This window comes from Coturnix japonica, chromosome 4, assembly GCF_054131305.1.
Source record: "Coturnix japonica strain WE chromosome 4, WE-NBRP24, whole genome shotgun sequence".
Classification (NCBI taxonomy): Eukaryota; Metazoa; Chordata; class Aves; order Galliformes; family Phasianidae; genus Coturnix; species Coturnix japonica.
The window spans coordinates 68469108-68488614 of record NC_140666.1 but is presented as its reverse complement, the minus strand read 5'-3'; the positions used below and the strand labels follow the sequence as shown (position 1 = coordinate 68488614).

General features: G+C 38.7%; 1 protein-coding gene across 5 annotated transcripts in view; it reads right to left on the bottom strand.

Annotated features, from left to right (window-relative positions):
- Positions 1–19: 19 nt before the first annotated feature.
- The window catches only part of TEC (tec protein tyrosine kinase), a 34905-nt gene continuing 15417 nt past the window's right edge, over positions 20–19507 (bottom strand). For 4 of the 5 annotated variants that reach the window (XM_015862164.3, XM_085547216.1, XM_085547217.1 and 1 more), the window contains exons 4-19: positions 12089–12190; positions 11287–11368; positions 10519–10647; positions 9424–9464; positions 9011–9192; positions 8613–8678; positions 7828–7882; positions 7592–7671; positions 7091–7224; positions 6627–6701; positions 5709–5880; positions 5350–5566; positions 4765–4829; positions 3860–3978; positions 3367–3524; positions 20–1210 (exon numbers count right to left, since the gene is read on the bottom strand). In XM_015862164.3, the coding sequence (XP_015717650.1) occupies positions 1133–1210; positions 3367–3524; positions 3860–3978; positions 4765–4829; positions 5350–5566; positions 5709–5880; positions 6627–6701; positions 7091–7224; positions 7592–7671; positions 7828–7882; positions 8613–8678; positions 9011–9192; positions 9424–9464; positions 10519–10647; positions 11287–11368; positions 12089–12190 (1755 nt within the window). In that variant the 3' untranslated portion in view covers positions 20–1132. The remainder of the gene's footprint in view (positions 1211–3366; positions 3525–3859; positions 3979–4764; positions 4830–5349; positions 5567–5708; positions 5881–6626; positions 6702–7090; positions 7225–7591; positions 7672–7827; positions 7883–8612; positions 8679–9010; positions 9193–9423; positions 9465–10518; positions 10648–11286; positions 11369–12088; positions 12191–19507) is intronic. The other variant, XR_014945979.1, reaches the window with a different exon arrangement.

Here is a 19507-nt window from a genome sequence, read left to right as displayed (position 1 = left end):
AAATCCAATTAAATATATATCCATGTTAAAAATATATACATTTAATAGAGAGCACGTGTACATGCAGGTATGTATATACATGAGCAATCACAATGCCTTATATACATGAACAATGAGATTGGCTTACGACGCACTGACTTGACAGTAAATTAGTAGCAACTCTTTACACATTGTTCCAAATAATGTTAACGTTCAGTTTATTTATATACACATTTAGTACAATGTCGTCTGTTAAAAGAAAGATTAAATCAACATACATACAGATGACAGACAAAAATAAGTCCTCCTTTACCACATTTGAGCACATTTTCTCTCGTTTACAACCCCATACATTGAGAGTTGTGAACGTAAGTCAGGTAGGACAAGTTTGCATTTGAAAACATCAAGGGGAAAACAGCTTATATAAATAAATGCATAAAATGCATATATTTACAATACCTACAGCATATAAATATTATATTTATTTTATAATTAATCTAAAACAAGGTACTATGGTATATTGACAGCCAGCTGAATCTTGGACTGATGTCATGGCTAACATTGGAAGGTCTTTGGTTGACCGAACAGCCTAAAATGGCTCAGGGCACATCATGGCTCAGTCCTGAAGCAACACTTTTGAGTGTTACACCAAACTGAAGGCTGTGCTGTTAACAGCTTATTACATGCAAATGAAAGAGGCAAATCTGTGTTCCTGGTATGTCATAAAACATCCATCAACTGAGAAGCATAGTGTTTCTGGAGAATCCCTAGAAACCATTTGAATGTCAGTAAATAGATACGTTCAACTTTTAAGCACGCACATCACTACTACTACCTGTATAAAGAGAAATTCAGAAACATCCAAAATGAGCTCCCAGATTTGGGTAGTTTGTTTTCGTACTCCACAAAGAGCACTATTTTCTGGCTATGCAATGCTGAATTTTCAGAGAAAATACAAAAGCTGTTATTATTGCTGAAGATATCATGCTTATTTCACAAAATCATGTAAAACTGTCCTTGTATTGACGTGAATCAAACATGATGGGCTCCCAACACTGTTTAGCAGCATCCAGGACCGAGCCTTTGAAAAGAAATGGTGAAGACATCTCTGGAAAATGGTTTCTTCTCTGTACTTGCGCTGATATTGCCTTTCTCAGAAAGCATCTTCACCCTCTGCAATGTCAATGATTATATGGAGCAAGTCTTCAAATGTTGGGCGCCCCTCTGGTTTCTAAAAACAAAAGTACGTACAGCTATAATGAGACAGTAACGAAGCTTTGTTGGTTCGGGTAAATTCTTGGCCTTGATATCATTCTGTGGCAATGACTTCACCACTTCATTAAATGTGATGTGGGGGAAAAAAAAATCATTTCCTCATGTAGGATTTGGATGCATCGCAGTTTCATAAAGTGTCACTTGTACTTCCATGCTTTGAAAAATTATAATATGCATTGCTAGACTACACCCTTCCTGCTATTCATTATTTTGTATAGTGCCGCACTTATTCATTTCTCTCTCCATACCCACCCCCACCCCAGCCCCAATATATCATTCCAGTCTCTCTTTATGAAATTTGTTCACGTTCCTTAGCATTCTGAGCATCATTCTCTGGAACCTTTTACTTCCATATTATTTTTCACATAATGCAATGAGACTGCATTGTAGACATATGCAGTATTATTCTTCATTTATTCTTTTGTCCGTGTAGTTCCCTGTGTGTTGTAATATCCTCTTTGTTTTGTTTAACCACAACAACACACTGAGTCAGTCCCTTCACTGACCTTACTGACAGAGTTAACGTAACATCTTTTGAATGCACATGTCAATTGTACCTCCACTTATCAGCCTAAATGAATTTGTATTACCTGCTGATTTTTGAAGCCTCGCACACTTCTCAACCAATTAATAAATTGATCAAGCAAGAACTGACAAAGACTGGATGCACATTGCTACTATTTGTGGCTCATCTGCAAAGGTTCTTCCTCTCCCACAATGTTTGCTCAGATTTTAATGTTAATAACCCCTCGTGAAATCAATACATTTTTAATCAATTAATTGATGTTCATGTAAATTATAAAAATACATCTATATTCAAGGAGTGTTAACAAATAACTTAGTTATCTTCCAGGCGATTTATTAGTCCATCTTAATGGACATTTCAAGCAGGTTACCAAATACAAACAAAACTTAATGACCTATAGTTTCCTGGCTCCTGTAAAAAGCCTTTTGGGATCATAGACATGGTTGTTATTTTCTGTTTTTCATTTCATAAACCAACTGCTTTGTAAGCTTTAGGTATTCGCCAGTCAATTTGATGATTAACTACTTCTTGTTCCAGCACCCTCTCAACCAAGACAAATGCCAGACAATATGTCATCTTTCTTACAAGAGAAGGAGCAGACTTTCCTCAGCAGCCAATGCAGCAAAGACAAACTAGGAATCAATCATTTAGCTCTTTCCATTCTTAGTTCCTCTGATTGCCCTCTGATAATTTGAGGTAATTAATTAATCACAACTAACCTTTTCATTCTGTTTCTGCTTTAATATCATGTTTTCTCGATAATTAACAAAGCGAGGCAACATGGAAACAAGTCCTCAATTCTAGACTATTTTGACTAATAACTATTTTGACAGTTATGCTAGCAGTGCTTGTACACAGAAATAATTATCAATAAAGACTTAGCGATTATTTCATTTTATTACTAATCTTACAGTTCATTTATTTCACAGAAAATTCTTCAGTGGCTTTTTATCATTACAGCTGTACACATGATTACCTGAAAGAGCCACATAGCTCCAAGACTGTCAACTACCAGATCACAGGGAAACATGCCTTTTTATTTTCTCACCCACGTTCTGTGTGCAAAGCATGTGTTCAGTTCATCTCAATTGTATCAGAACTATATTTGACTGCTCTGCTCCACGTTTCCCCTCCCTTCTTCTCACCTAAGGTATATATCTGTCACTGAACTAAAGCCATTCTCACATTGATCTCTGCTCAACAATTCTCTCTGCTTGATTCAGTTGACTCTCTTGTAGCAGCAAATATACAAGTTGTCTATAAACATTCAGCTGTGGTCTACATCTCACCTACTGCACCCTACTTTTTTATGCACTATCTGCAGTAGATAAAGGAGCACCTTCATATCCTTGAATTCCTCTTTATGCCTCTCTCACACCACCTGTACAGAAGAGACACCCTGTTCTTTTCTCCTAGCAGCCAGCAGCTATTATCCTTGCATAAGTACCATGCATTAAGAAATTAGTCTTCTGGGATCTCAGGCCTTGATGCCTTGGTTACAGGAAGAATGCCGCAATACAGATCAATTATTGTTGCTGGATTGACCTTTTTTTCCAATTCAAAGGCAAAAATAAAAACGTGCCTACCTCCTGCCAGCACATCATCATGACTTCATATACCTGCTTGCAGGCCAGTTTGGGGCGGTACAAACGATGTCCTTGGCTAACCATAGTTACTACATCATAGTTGGAACTTTTTTCGAAGGGCATTTTTCCTTCTGTAAACACTTCCCACATTAAAACACCTTAAAAAAAAAAGTATATAAACATTAAGAAAATAAGCAAATAATTCCTTAAAATAAATGTTTATTTTGAGCTCTGGACTCAGGCTTACTGAAACAAAAGTAGTTTGAGATCCATATTACAGAAGAAGCGTTCACAGGTCATCACCAAAAAAGTTTTATTCTAGTAGCATGTGTTTTAATACATAAATGTAATAACTTCTGTGGAGCTTCAGGCAAGCATAAAACTATGGCAAATTATTTCTCTGAGCTCTTTTTGGATGTGTGGATACTATCTGATAACTAGAGGTTAACTGCTATTGACAAAATGTGCTTTGTATCAGTGACAAACACCTTACCGAATGACCAGACATCTGACTTGCTGCTGAATCGACTGTAATTAAAAACTTCTGGTGGGCACCACTTCACTGGAAATTTAGCCCCTGAGGAACTTGTGTATTGATCGTCAAGGACATACCTAAAAAGAAAACATCACTTCTTTCAGCTGGCCTCCAAGCTGTAATTTAGATCTGGAACTGAATGTTTGCAGCTTGTATTGCCATCTAAAGGCCATGACTTAGTATCACATGATAAAATGAGCTTCATCAGACATGCAGTAGGGTCTCAGTGAAGGTGCTGTTTCTTTTTCTATTACCTTGGAGTCTTTTCCTGTGATTATTAGCTACAAAAGTCTAGGCCACTAGCAAGTTAAATGCATATATTATGAGAAAAACGATGCAAAATGTTTCATTTCTTGCTCTGTGTCTCACTAATCAGTCTGAATTTAGACACTAAGGGACACGTAAGAGCAGTAGCACAGTAAAGTGGCAAAAGTCAAGCAGGTCATGGTTCAACCACTGTTGTGTTCCTTGTTTGTTTGTTTGTTGTTGTTGGTTTTTGAGGTTTCGTTTTTAAACAGACAAATGCTAATAAAAGACCAGTCAGACCATGGAGTCTGCTTAGACCCAAACGCTGTGATTCTGTGATTCTCAACATAAGAACCAGAGACACTTAATTCTCTAATGAATAAACTAACTACACAACTTTGTTTTTCCATAATTTAGAAGGAACAAGTCACATCACCACAGAGCAAATAATCTTTAAAGACACAAAAAAAAAATGAAGAAAAGGATGTTCCTTAGGTAAAAAAAAAGATCATTTTTACCTGTAATCTTGTTTGGTGCATATTCTCTTACAGAAAAGAAAAAAGGGCTGGGTAAATTTTCCAATATCACTACAATTATATTTCCACACTCAGCCATACCTTGTCATCCCAAAATCAGATACTTTGACCACTCCCAAATCATTCACCAAGCAGTTCCTGGCAGCCTGCAAAGAGAAACATTAGATTGAAAATAAAACTTTCAGTCTCTCAGACTGAGGATTTGCCCTCATCAGTTAGCAAGTTCATTGATTCAGCAAGCACAGTGGCATATTCCCACTACAGCCCAGAAGAAAATTCGCACATGTATTTGCTCCTGATAGCGTTGCTTTGACAACTAAACCATTTTGTAAAAAGTCACCAGGAAAAATTATGAGCTCAAGGCATTTTGGAGTGGTAAAAATGGCACAGATAGAGATACACAGTTATTTCAGCACAAATAGCTATCAACTTTCTACAAATATTTGAGAGATTTTATTCTATTTACTCAAGAGATAAACATGACATCTTTTTCAGTACACTGCAGCTTTAAGTATTTGCTTAGAACCTAAAGAGTCAACTTAAATTACTTGTAGCCTTCTGTGAGAAAAAAAAACCCTGATATTTACAAACATGCTGATTCAAAAATGGATAGATAAGGTCATAAACAAAAAATCTAAGGAAGTGTATGTCATGATGGGATGTTACCAGGTCTCTGTGGATAAAGCTGTTCCTCTCCAGGTATTCCATTCCCTCGCAGACATCTTGGCACATTGTGAGCAGGACATCTTTACTCAGAACCCCGCGTTTTTGTCTTAGGTAATTCAGAAGGCAGCCATGCTCCATGAACTCTGTCACAATGTAGATGGGTCTCTGTTGTGTGCACACACCATACAGCTGAACTAACTTAGGATGCGTTAGTTTCCTGAAAAGATCAGCATCATGTAGTTATTGCTTTCCACCTTCCAGTACTGCCAAAATACACCCTCCTGAAGCAATTTTTCCATAACTAGAATATGCCATCAGAGGCCAAAAGCAAAGGTCCCAAGCACCGTGCATCAACTCACATCATTACTTTGGCTTCTTCAATAAAATCCTCTTCATACATCGCGCCTTCCCGAATCGCTTTGATGGCCACTTTGTACTGCGCTCTCCATTTCCCAAGGCGCACTACTCCAAACAGGCCACTCCCCAGCTCTCTCATGAAAGTCAGCTCCGATGGATTAATTTCCCATTTCTCTGTAAATCAAAACAAACAAAAATTGTTGTTATATTAGGATACGTGCTGAACTGGTAGGGAAAAGGAAGGGAAACTCTTACTAGAAAATTAGGGAGAAAACTTTTTAGAATTAACATTAAAATACTGTATATTCATATCACCAAGAAAATATATTTTCTTCCATCTAGACACAACTTTTAGCCAGCTGTTGACCAATACAGTAGAAGAAAATCAAAATTTCCTGAAGCCAGCAAATAAATATGGGTATTATCAGACTTGATTCAACACGCTACTGACATACAAAGCTTTGCCAAGCTGATCAAGTCAATTGGTCTGCTGTGTTTAAAAACAGACTGCTTAAAACATCAAAAAAATCAAACTAACAAATCCACCTCTGCAAAGATCAAAGGAACAAGTCTGAGTACAAAGTCTGAAGATTTATTAAGCAGACAAAGGCACAGCCCTTTAATAATGCAGAGCCCAAGGTGTCCACAATAATATGGATGAAGATACTAACTTCTCTGGAGCACCAGCAACAGGTTCTATATCCCCACACAGTGCCCCTTGGCACCATATTTGCTACTGGCTCTGGTGGCTGTTCCATAGCAATTCTCTGTGCAGTGGTGTCAGAGGTACAACTTAAACCTACTAAGTTAGTTAGAATAGGCAATGATAGTATAAAGCTTCCAACATTTTTAGAAAATATTGTGGCAGCTTATACACATGAAACCATCAGAAAAGGTGTTATATTGATCTGCGCAGTTACCATAGCTGAATCCTGCAGTTGTTGGTGCTGTTGTCTTCTTTGGGGTCACTGGGTAACGCAGCCTGGTAACAAGACCTGATGATCAAAGGTAATTCAAAGAGACTGTTTACTTCTGAAATAGTGCCAGGTAACAAGTAAGCCATTTGTTCACTGCAGACTCCAACACTGACTAGCAATAAGCTCATATACATCTTTGACAACATTCTCTGCTACCACATTATAGCAAGTGGGTGTGGATATAAACACAAATTATATAAAGCTACATATACATTTTATAATATATATATAGATATAAAAATATGCACACACAATCTTTCAAATGATTGCGTGTACTGAAATAATATGAAACGCAGCTTAATGCAGTCTTCTATATCTAGGATCTATAACATCCTAACAGCCTTCGTTAAAAACCAGATTCCTTATCAAAAGAACCCATAGTAACAGGAAAAATTCAGTCCCTTTACCTGCTGCATTATGTCTGTGATACTCAATTATTTCTGGGATGGAGTTAAAGAGGTGTTTTTCTGCAAGGTAGTATTGCTTTGGTGATGTCACTGTTTCTTTTATATGGTAGTGTCTTATTCCTGATGAACCTTCTCTGAAAAAACAAGTAAAATAATGTCATTTGTTGAAGATTAACCACATGAATTAATTCTCATTTTGGCTTGCTCCTCAACTCAGCTCCCCACGTGAGCACATAGGCTGGCACAAAGGAAAAGACTCAAAAGCATGTCAGAGCCTCCTTCTTTCAGTGGCTGGTCAGATCTACACTACATTAAACCCAATGAGGCTTAAGCACACAGTCAAGAAGCTGATGTTATGTCACCCACGTATTCTAACTAGCAGCCCTCCCCCTCTTTGCTGAGCTCTCTCCTGGCCTCCCCTCCAGGCCAAGAGTCTCAGTGTACACTCACTCACACAAATTCAGACAAGGTAAAGTATACAGGGTGGGCACAGAAACTTACCCTCCAAATTTTGTATAAAGGGAAACTGTATACAAGCCAGGCTGACTTGAATCTCTCACCACAAAACCACCTTCTTTGTCCTAAAATACAAGCACATTAACAGTTTTATACCACAAATAACTTTAATCTTCATATCCTTCATTCTTGTTCTGTGATTTGCACATGTCAAAATGAAACGTTAGCTTAAATAGGTTTAAGAAAATGCCGTGGTTTGTACACAAGGCTGCTGTACTCACCTCATTTCTAAGGAGCTGCTCTGCCTTGCTGCGGTTCAGGTTCCTGCTGTACCACCTGCAACACAACATCAGCAACTAACCAAAAGTTCTCCCAGACATCCAATTTATGTAAAAGGCTTAAAACCAAATATTGCAAAGTTACCATTCTGATAATTTTTTTGTCCTGGTGCTCTTAAATATCTACTTCATAAATAAATCAGAAAAATAAAACATAAAAAACCTCTCTGTACTTTCACATCTGATATACTGCATGAGTACACTGAGACTTCAAATGCGCCAAGCGAAACACTTTGTTGAATTTGAGAACTTCCTTGCAAAATAGCTGATGTTACTTACATTTACTTTGTACAATTTCCGCTGTTCTCTCCTCTATCTTCCTGCCACATCCTGGGTAGGTATATCACTTTAATATTAAAAAACATTCTGCATGTTTAAAATGGATAATTTTCTTTTTCTATCAGGAGACTTTTTTGTTAAGTTTTTACTTTTGTTTGTTTTGGGGTTTTTTTTGCTTTTAATGCTAATATTCTAGAAACTACTTGCCTAACAGCCATCTCTGTCTTATATCTACCTTATAAACCACAACAAAAAACAGCAAGGAGAAACAGAAAAAATATTTACATATTTAAAATATTTAATCTCCCAGATCAGTGCTATAGTAGACAGCACTGCTTTCAACATCTACAACAGTATAAGGTTTCAAAACAGAAATAAATGCATTGTAAAATAAAAGCTATGCTTTAAGTATTATGATATTTCACATTTTAATTTAAATGTTCACTTACTCATATTGATCAAGGTTGTTAGACTTCTTTCCTGTTACATAGTTGCTTGGGATATATCCTTCATGCCTAAAAAAATATATTCACTCTTAGCAAAAACGGACATAAAATTACATGCCCAGAAGACAGCATAAATTCTGTTAATTACCACAGGTCACTAGCAGTCATTCATTTATTATTATTATTATTACTATTTTTAACCAAGCTACCCAATCTACTAATTACTCAGTAATGAATTTTCCACATCAGCATTTCCCCATTAGCCTTCATCTAAAGAGTTACACAGCCTACAGAATTGGTGCAAATTTCAGCTATTTGTTAACACACAATCAATATAAACTACTAAAACATGAAAATAGCCTGAAAAACATTATAAGGAAAAGTAAGAAACTCGTGTTTACCCATGTTTGTCTCTCGCCTTCCACCAGTGAATGTCATTCTTCTCAATTACTGTATATTCTTCACCTTTATCTAACCTTAAATCATGACGTTCTGTGGGCTGGAAGTCATACATTGCAACCACCACCTCCTCCTCTTCGTTGTCATTTTCCTCAGCTGGAGGAACAGGTGGTGGTGGCCTTCGCTGAAAACGACACAGAATCATCATCATTGCTCTCCACTCTGTGATTCCCCACCACCCTACCTCTGCTATTACACCCCTGCAAACCAATCGAGCACTACAAAAGCAAAAGATTGGACTGCCCCACTCTGGAGCTGCAAAGGTCAGGCTAAGGCATGCATGGGACATTCACACCATTGCAGCCCCCATAGTTCTTATTTTTGGACCCTCTCTGCCAGCAGTGCAGATACCTACCATACTTTTTTCTGGCACTGGCAAAGGCAGCGTTACTACACCTAGAAAGAGAGCACAGAAAAGCATTAAGTATCCTATCAAAAAGGGCTAGCTCAGACAGTAAGCAATGTCCATAGCAGGCCCTGTCAATAGATACTTCTTGTACAGGAATGTGTAAAGTTGTATAAAAAGAGTTAAAGTTTTTAAATTACTTCTTGGGTCCAAAAGTATTTTTTTCTCCTGAGTTTTTTTCCATTCAAAAGGTCTTGTAGTGTAAAGGCAACCACAAGCAATCCTTTTATGGAATGGAAACCACTGTTCCTAACCACTGCCACTCAAGGCTGTGATCACGGGAACCACCTGATTTCACCAGAAGGTGAGCATTGGTGCCACTTCTTTTCTTACCAAGGAGGATTCCTTAATTTAAAGTTCAAAGACAAATAATTACTGTACTGTTACACAGAACAATATTATGCTGAGGGTCATGCTTTCACACTTTTACATGCCACAGCATGCACTGCTGAACAAGCACAGGCTGTGATTTGCATGCTGGAAGAGTCACATGCATTCAGAAGCGATGTCTCATCCAGATTCAGCATTTGGACATTTGCAAACTTCTAAGAAACCTGAGCCATGTGTCTGCAAATTCATTAAGCCTGGTTGCCCTCTTGTACCATTTTCACATCAGCGTAATTTCTCTGATTCCAGCAGGGTCGTTATTCTTCTACACAGGCTCACAGGAGTCATTTATTCAAATGAAGAACTGGCAAAGATTTACATCTGAACCTTATTCACCATGAGGTTTTAACCTTAATCTGAGGTAAACACTTGATCAAACAGGTTTTAGATGGGAAAAACAAGGCAAATGGAAAACAAATTCAGCAATCTCAGTGATTCCTTGCAGATGCCTCCAAAAGGTTTTCTGGGAAGACAACTCACTTTTTAATGAATTTATTTTTACACAAATTGCTTGGAGATGAAAAATATTTTTATTTAATCTAGGCACAGTGTCACCAAGTCACCCTGCTCTGTAAATTTCCCCACTACTTACAGCATTCAACTGCAAGGACATGATCATACGCCAACACCATTTCATGTAAGAACACACGTACTTACTATTTTCAAAGAGATTGTATTTTTCACAGCCAGGTGCTAATTTTTCTGTCTGCCTGCAGCACTGATAAATTCCTTCTGTCCAGAATTTAGGATGATATTTTATCATTATATTGCTGTTGTTCTTTATTCCTACAAGCAAATAAAGAGCAAATGTCAAACAAACAAACCAAGAACAATAATAAAAAGGCACGACTGCCCCTGACTTTTAAAATACTTTTGACATGAAGCATAATGTTAACTGCCTGTCCTTACTGTAGTGTTGCTTTTCTTGAGGAACTTTTCACACGTCTACATGGAGGACATACACTGATGGCAGGTGCTATCTGTAGGGCCATACACCACTGTACTCCACAAGAGAGTGCTGTACTCCTTGCCTATACCAGCTACTCTAGCAGGTTGGTGCACTCCAGAGGACAAAGGGCAATGGCTTTTAAGGTCCCCCTCCAGCCTAAGCCACTCTACAATTCTACATGCCCAATAGCCATCATCAAATGCTGCTTATACAAATGAGATTCTGGCTCAATTCAAAAGAAAGAAGAAAAAAGCTTCACTATTTTATTTCTCTATCTTGTGGTTCCCACCCAGCAGCAAAGCACCCACACAGTGTGACAGGGGAAAATAATAGAAAGAGGAAAAGTGAGAAAAGTTGTGGGCTGATAACAAGAGCTTAGTAAGAGAAGTACATACTGATTAAAGCCATTCTAGTCAGACCCAGCACACAGCTCTAGCAAAATATGCCGAGTATTAAGTGCAAGTAATTTTCATTACCTTCTTTCAGATTCCTCACCCACTGATCCCGGCTTTGTGCACTTGGTGCAAAAATATAAAGTGTATTAGCATCATATACAACCTGCAAGGGAAAAAAACCAAAACGGACAAAAAAAAAAAAAACCACAATAAATAAGTTCAGATAATAATGTGCTTCTGTTTCTCAGCAAAAAGAGTATACTGAACCATGCAAAAAACTGCTACATTTGGCAAAATGAGAGTCCTCAGTCACATGAAGAAGCTGGGATAAAACTAAAGGAACAGGGGAGTGTTTATTTATACATGGTGCTGTCAGTAGAGCAGAAAGAACTTTGTAATTATCCTATTATTCCTTTTGATGCCTGCCCCATGCTTTGTTTGGTTCACTGTTTGTTTTCTGCATTTATTTCCATTTGGTTCACAATGAAAGAAAATACAATAAAGTTTGTGATTAACTTATGCCAATTTAAATTAACAGTAATCACATACTTGATATAAGCAGCATGCACGCAAAAGAAGACAGGAAACATAGGCTCCAGCTAACCCATTCTAGAGGACAAGGAACTTCCCAGTCAAAACCTAGGCAGAGTATGTTGGGGAAAGAAAAAGACTGACTGTCAGAGGCAGAGCTTCCAGGAGCAAGAAGTTCAGGGGAAGAAGAGCTTTTGAGGGATGTTTTCCAAGCCCTGACCCTGAACCATCTAACACAGCCTCAGAGAATGGTTTCAATGACAGAAGGGCAGTAATTTCAAGCAAGTTACATTCAGACAGCTTACTGATGTCAAAAAGAGCACTGTGTTTTATATAAGCCAAAGGAGCATACCTGAAATGGATATTTATTTTGACAGGGAATAATACCATCATTTTGTACAACTTCCACACATTTAATCCTTGAAATATCCACAAATCCTTTTCTGTACTTTTTCTGTAAGAGAAAAGTAAAAAAAATAAAAAATAAAATTGTATAAAATACAGCTGAAGACTGATTCATCTACAGGCGCTCACTTAACTACCTTTTTTTTCCTCCCCCTGCAGAGTTTTAGTGCTTCCTTTCCCATTTATAATAGAAGTGTAGCTTTAACTGCAGAAGTCATCTGAAAAGAGGAGAGGGCACAGACCTTCACTGAAGATCTATTGCTTAATAAAAAGCACTTTGTCTTCCAATATAAACTTTCAAATCTTTAGTAATCATGGGCTTGGCTTGCTTGATCTTAAGACTAGAAGTGGTGAGTGAAAGAGGCACCAACGCCATCTGATCTGCTCCCTCACTCTGACACCAACCTGCTCCCACTGTTTCATAGCTACTCCTGTGTGTCTCCAGCTTTCCAGAGAAACTGCAATGCACAGACAGAACAAGCTTGGACTCATAGAAAAGAGAGGACAGGATGAAACCAGTCCTTGGGATAAGCTGAGGCCTGTGTTGAAAGAACTTTCTTTGACCAAGGCCAGCAGAAGCCTTGACGAAGCAAGGTCAACTTGGTTTAGCTGTATGTGACTCTACAGGGGAGTTGGACCAGGTGACCTTTAAAGGTCCCTTCCACCTCAAATGATTCTATGACTCTACAGTTCTCAGTGGAACAACAGTTGGAGGTAGCTTGTACCATGCTTCAGTCTGTTTGCAATAGCAATATGTAACAACAGTGAAGTCCGCCCACATACAGACATTTTTAAAGTGTCTTCCTTCTGAAATAATTTATATGATTTAGCTGGGAAGTATTGGTAATGGTTGGACTAGATGATCTTCTAGGTCTTTTCCATCCTTGATAATTCTGTGATTCTATGCTATTTTCATTTAAAAGAAGCAGAAGAGGTTGTGCGTGCCAGCACAACACAGAAATTTTTAGTGCAGCATACTGCATAGCAAAGGGAAATGAATGATACTTTTCTTTTTTAATCAGAGTATGAACATGATGAATCCATGGACAGCATAAGGGCCACCTCTCAATTTTGGGAGAGGAAGTTCCCACTGGAATCTGGAACAAAAATAAAATACAAAAAAAAAAAAAAGCAGCAGCGCGTGGCTGGTCCCATGTAAACTCACAACAAAACTTCTGCACTGTGACGCACAACCAACAAGTGCAGTCCAACGTGCAGCTTATGAAGGATGAACACTGTTCAGGCAATGTGGAAATAATTAGTGAATAACTGGAGATGCTCTAATCCCCACTCAGCTCCCCTCCTCTCTCCTGGGGATGAGAATTTCAGCCCAAATAACAGAATTTTGGCAAATAAAATGCAACTGAAAATGCAAAGGGGAAAGCTGCTTCCTGTACAGACACAATGACTCTGCCACCCTCGTAATACAACATCCTCATAGCACCATCCAGAAAACACAGAGGAGACTCCTCAGCATTTAAAACACATTTAGTACTCCACCTCATAAGTCTGTTATGAAGAAAACAGAGAAACATGCGTGAAAAATTCAGGCTTGTCATGGTCAACAACAGGAAGAATGGCAGGAACTGAGTTCAGATAAAGCTGTAACCGTTATGCAGTACCAGGGGGGAATAAAAAGAAAAAGGAGGTTTTTTTTCAAACTACACCAACAATTAGACATTAGGCATTTTACTGAGCCATTAAAAGTATTCAAATCATTGCTGATAGCATGTAATGCTAATCATGTATTTTGTGGATCCCATCTAGCAGTTAACTGCAGCGGTGAGACAGAAAGAGATTGTATGTTTCTTTATTTTTTTTCCTCCTGTCTGAAGTCACAGACTTTCTTTAGAGAAATGGGCTTTTTTATTGCTTTAAGCCTCTCCTCCTCCACAGCTCCCAGGCTTTCAGGACAGTTTTGGCATCCAGTGAGTGCTCAAAAGGAGCGTATGCGTGCTAGGAAGATAAAACACAGGAATCCAAGAAAAATCAACCAGCAATCTGGAATTATATATACACTAAAATAAAGCAAAGCTCCTGAAACACGCATCAAGTCATTTTAATATTCATCTTCCCTAAGTGATCCCCCTGTATACTTTCACAATTTAGGGAGCCTCGGTTTGCATCACCATAAGGTACTACATTAAACCAATAGAAATCTGGCCCTCCTCAAAATACAGTTCAGCAAATAAAGCCTAATGGAAGTACGTTGTTCTACTTTTGCACATTAAAAAAAAAAAAATGAAAACCTTGCATATGTGAAATTAAACACAAATGTACTGATCCAGATTACACCAGGAGCAACAGCTATTAATGGCCAGCAGCTTCCAATTGTTCGGTCTGCAGCTGTGTTTTAGTTTAGAATTTCTCACAATTAAACAGCTGTGCACCTGAGTAAGATGGAATGACTCAAAAAAGACGCCAAACAGATCATTTGTATTCCCCTCCCTTCCCCATTTTAACAATTTCCACTTACAGTGGGACTTTTTGCACATCATCACTGTGCTGTGTTTATTATGAACGCCTAATGGCACACTCTAGACCAAGGCATGAGCAGTCAATAAATGTCAGATTAAGTGAAAGCTCGAGCCTTGACCTACTGTAAAACTGGAGGAGCAGACATGAGCCAGCCAGGAGATAGCCACCAACAGCCACTCTACACCTACCAAAGCAGAGTATATGCCTCAAGAGGATGTCTACTGAAGGAAAAATGGTTAAAATAAAAGTACACATAGTGTGTACCAATAAGGATAAGAAATAGATAAAAGCATATGTTTCAGAGTCACCCTAAAAGATCATAGTGCACATTTTTGTTGTTTTTTAAAATGTATCTGCTTGATCAAAATAGCAAAAGGGAAGCAACTCTACTGACACTACTATATAAAGCTTTTAAAAATACAAACTGCTATCCATTCTTCACACCTCACTTTGCTTCAAAAGCTTGATTTATGGTTTCAGAAACCTTGCTCATTGCACACAGTGACCAGGCAATGTCATGTTTCCATGACAAACAATAAGACATTCCTATTTTCTTTTAATAAAAGACAGTAGTATTAAGAAGTTTTAACAACAGAAATACACAGTCAGATATGGTAAAAATATATGATTTCCAAATTTTTATACAAAAAAAACAAAACAATCAATCTTAGAATAGAGGAATATAACAAATATCTGTGGGATAAGAAGCATAGATAATTAGTATTCTATACACTTGAAACAACAACTTCGCTGAACATAGTAGCTCTTAAGAAACCCATGTTCCCACTGTGAGAGAAAATGGTTCTTTAGTGCTCTTCCTCTTTGTATACAAAGGCATTATGCTGTTTATCTTCAGCAAAGTGGGGATGGGGGTTAAGCAGTACAAAGGACACTTTGCTTGGGAAATAAAGAAGCAAAGAAACAAACAAAAGTACGTAGAAATGAGTCCAGCTGTCAAGAAATATCTACTTTCTGCCTCACTCACGATGTCTGTCTCTTTCCCTTGTTCTTCACACTATTTCTCTCTTCCTTCCTAATTCTCACACAGGAGATCCTGAGATCATCATTGTGTGACCTAGGGAACTTGTGATCCCTAATGTATCTAAAGGTCTCTGCCTTTATTACATATCCTTTTATGGAGCTGCTTGGCAATGCTGGGAAATCTCAGGAAAGCCTGGTTATCCCAGTAGCCATCTGAGCCTATTTCTCTATATAATATTCTCTAGAGCCAAACGCAGGGTACTTGCATACATGTAATTTATATATTTATTTTAAATATCCTTGCTGTTTAGCAATAAGCGCTGGGTATGGCTGCAGTTCCCACGAGAGGCATCTTCACCCAAGTAATCTTCATAGATTCTCTTAGGTACTTTCCTGCTGTCTCCTTGCTGCTCCACACAGAGTTTCTGGACCTCTGCTCCAGAACACAGAATTCTATTCACCTCTATAGCTCAAAATGCCATCCAGCTTTGCTGGCAGCTGTATTTTGAACAATTAGTTCCTGCTTCTTGCCCTACTTCATTTCCTAAAATAAAGCTGGTTTCTGATCAGAGGTGGCTATCTCATAAACATGCTACTATACTGAAGCATAGAGACCTACAGGAACAACACAGGTATTGCTGTATCAGCAAAAGTATCTGTATGCTTTTTTGTCAAACAATAACCTCAAGAGTAACCATTGATCAGTCACCTACAAACTTGCTAAGTCACATGTTAATTTACTGCCTGGATTTCTGTCTAATTAAGTGCAAAAAGAAGTTAAAATCAACTATCTAACAAGCAGCACTAATTTCTAAAAGCAGTGGTGGTAGTCAGCACAGAAGTATTATACAAATAAATTAGAAAGGGTGGCTATTCACATTCTTTGTATTTAAACACAGATTTTGCAAAGATGAATAAGCAACAGCAGAATGGATACACATTAGACTCCTATTTAAAAACAGTAAGAAAAGTAATTAGCAGAGGCTTTTGGAACTCAGTGTTGTGGTTATGCTGCTCCAAAGGAAGTATTTGCACAAAATTAGCGTTGCAATGCAGCCACACAATTTTACCCTGAAACCTACAGCTTTAGGGTGGGTTATTTTTTCCTTCCTTAAAATATCACCACAGTCATGTCAGTAGCTTCTGTCTCTTCTCTATTCAAATTACAAGAACCAAATTAAACTCATGCAGAAGAACCATTTTTCCCTAAGAGAAGACTTTAAAAATTAGGAGACCTCAAGAACATTTAAGTTTCTCCTCTCCTTGCTGTTTATGCAAGACTCTTTTCATCCTGGACTGATCCTGATGGCAAATATCACCAGTGCTGGTGAAGATGAGAGCACTCTGCACCTCCCAAGGTCAGTTCATCAGAAAGTCATCTCCTACTTGACTGCAGAGCACTGTCATGCAAAGCAAGACTCTTAATTCTTACCCACTGAGGCTTTTATTTGCCTTCTCTGGAAGCAAATGGTTTCTACATGCCAACAAGGTAAGTGCCATCTCTATTCCATTGCCCTCCATACAAAGGCCTGTGCAGCCGCCAGCTAACAGCCCTAACTCAGCTCCTTATCATTCTCCCTGCCGTGCCACAGACCCCACTCAGTCACACATGCACAAGATAATCACACAGGTCAGAATTTGCCCTACCGCTTTTGAAAATGCAGAAGTTGATATGAATCTCTTATTACTTCAAACTGCAAATGTGAGCAAACACTGAATACGTGAAGGTTTAAAGAAATTCTGCATGCCTAAGCTCATGCTCATAAGTTTCACTGAAGGTCAGCGCAAGTTGGCGTGGGCTGGAAAGGTTAATGAGAGCTGGTGTGTGGGAGGAAGCAAGTGGCACACTGCCAAGCTAAAGAGTACCACTGCAAGGGAGCCTGAGAGGGGAAAAAAACACCACAGCAAATGGAAGCACTCCACAGCTCCCACAGGTACAAAGAAACTAGCAGTCAGCACATTGTTACCACCTGATGAAGCTGCAGCTGGATCTGCATCAGCTCTATGGAAGCACTGCGCCCATGTGCAACGCTAATAGGAAATTTTTGTAATCAGCAAGCTGGCAGGGCAGCTCACTTGCACAAACCAGACTCTCCCAACAGCTCTAGTGACAAGTTGGTCTTCAACACTTACATTATCATCTTGTCCTCACCTCAGACAATTTCCTTTAACCAAAATGCTACCTATGCCGCAAATCTCAGGTGCAGTGGTGCTTTTAGTTCAAGTGAGCTGCTACATTAACATGACCTAACTAAAAGTTGTGCATAGAAAATACTCTTTACTGATTCTGTAGCTATGCTCTATTGACTTGATAACCCATACTCTGCCTCTATGACCCATGTTCCAACAGTACATCTAAACACAGAAGCTCCATTTCTCCTGCTAATGACTGTAGTGCAGCTCCAGATTCCATATAGACACACTGCACCACCATGCATAACAACAGAGTCTGAGCTGCTTCAAAGCACATGAAAAATTAAGTTTTAAACAGGTTATGAACCAGTTCTAAAACGAGTTACCCTATCACTAGCAATCATGCTTGTGAGATAACTGCTACGTGCTCCAAGTAGACATAGAGCACTTTGCAATACATAACAAAGAATAAAATAGAGAACAGTACTTATATATTGTGCAGTCTGCTGTCAAAGAGCAATCAAACTCCTACCACTGGATGCAGAGAATGGGGCCAGTGAGATCTCCCAGAAGTATTTACATGAACAACGTTTTTCTGTGGTTGACCGTTTTTTGTCGTCACAAATGTTCTGCTTCCACCACCTGATATAAAAAGTCTCTTTTTTTTCCCTGCTTACAGTCCCAGCCTGCCCACACTTTGAGTATTGATTTACCTGGTTAACAGTATCGAGTCTTATAAAATAAATTAATAAAACATAATAATAAATATTAAGATAAAAGCGGTATGATTGCTCACACAAACATAAACCCCAGATTCATCCTGAACTTTCTTCTGCCAGAAGTCAAAAAACAGAAAAATCTATCAGTGACCACACTGGGAATCATATCCTTGCCTGGAGGAGCAGAGTTTAGCCATCCTGGACCAACTGCTCCCACTGCAGCGACGTGACCAAAACGATGCTGTGAGACTCTCTTGGCCTTGGGTTTCCATACTAACCTTAACAGTCTGAACTTCTGAAAAGGACCAGCAGGTCAGACTGGTAAGGTAAGTCTGCTGTCAGCCCTGAAATGGGATTAGTCTGCACATACCCTTTATCTGCCATATCTCTACATTCAAGCAGTAAATCACATTTCATTTCAGCAATAAACATCCAACTATTCAGAGGAACCACAACTTTCATTCCGATGCCTTTTTTCATTTCTCATAAACTGCTTTAGCCAGAATATACAGCTGTCTTACTGTTAATACAGACAAGTACCAACATTGCCTTAAAATAGATGAATAAAACCCTCAAACTTTTTCCATTTCAGTTGCTCAGTGACACAAAGGAATAACTACTGCTGCATGACAGAGATCTTAGTCACACTTAAGTTCTCAAACAGCCCAAGTACTGCTGACATGGAATATCATGTGCTCATCTACGATCAGAGCTCATTATTTTCAGACAGCACTCTGTAAAACTGGATGCTGATTAATGTTTAAAAGAATCTAACGTGGGAGGCACAGTGAAAATGAAAACAGGTTGGAGGCACAGGCTGTAAAGCTGTACGCTATGGCTGAGCCAGTCTGACAACTTGTTGATGCCAGCATCTGGAATGTTCTGTGCTCCTCCACCACCTGGCACTGCCTCTGGCACATCAGACACCACATGCAGCTAATGCAGCTTCCTAACCCAGAAGGATGCTCATCTGGCAAAAATAAAAGCACATCAAGCATCCTTCTGCTGATGAACAATACCTTCAGAGCACTGCAGAGCCCAGGAAGTGCCAGGGC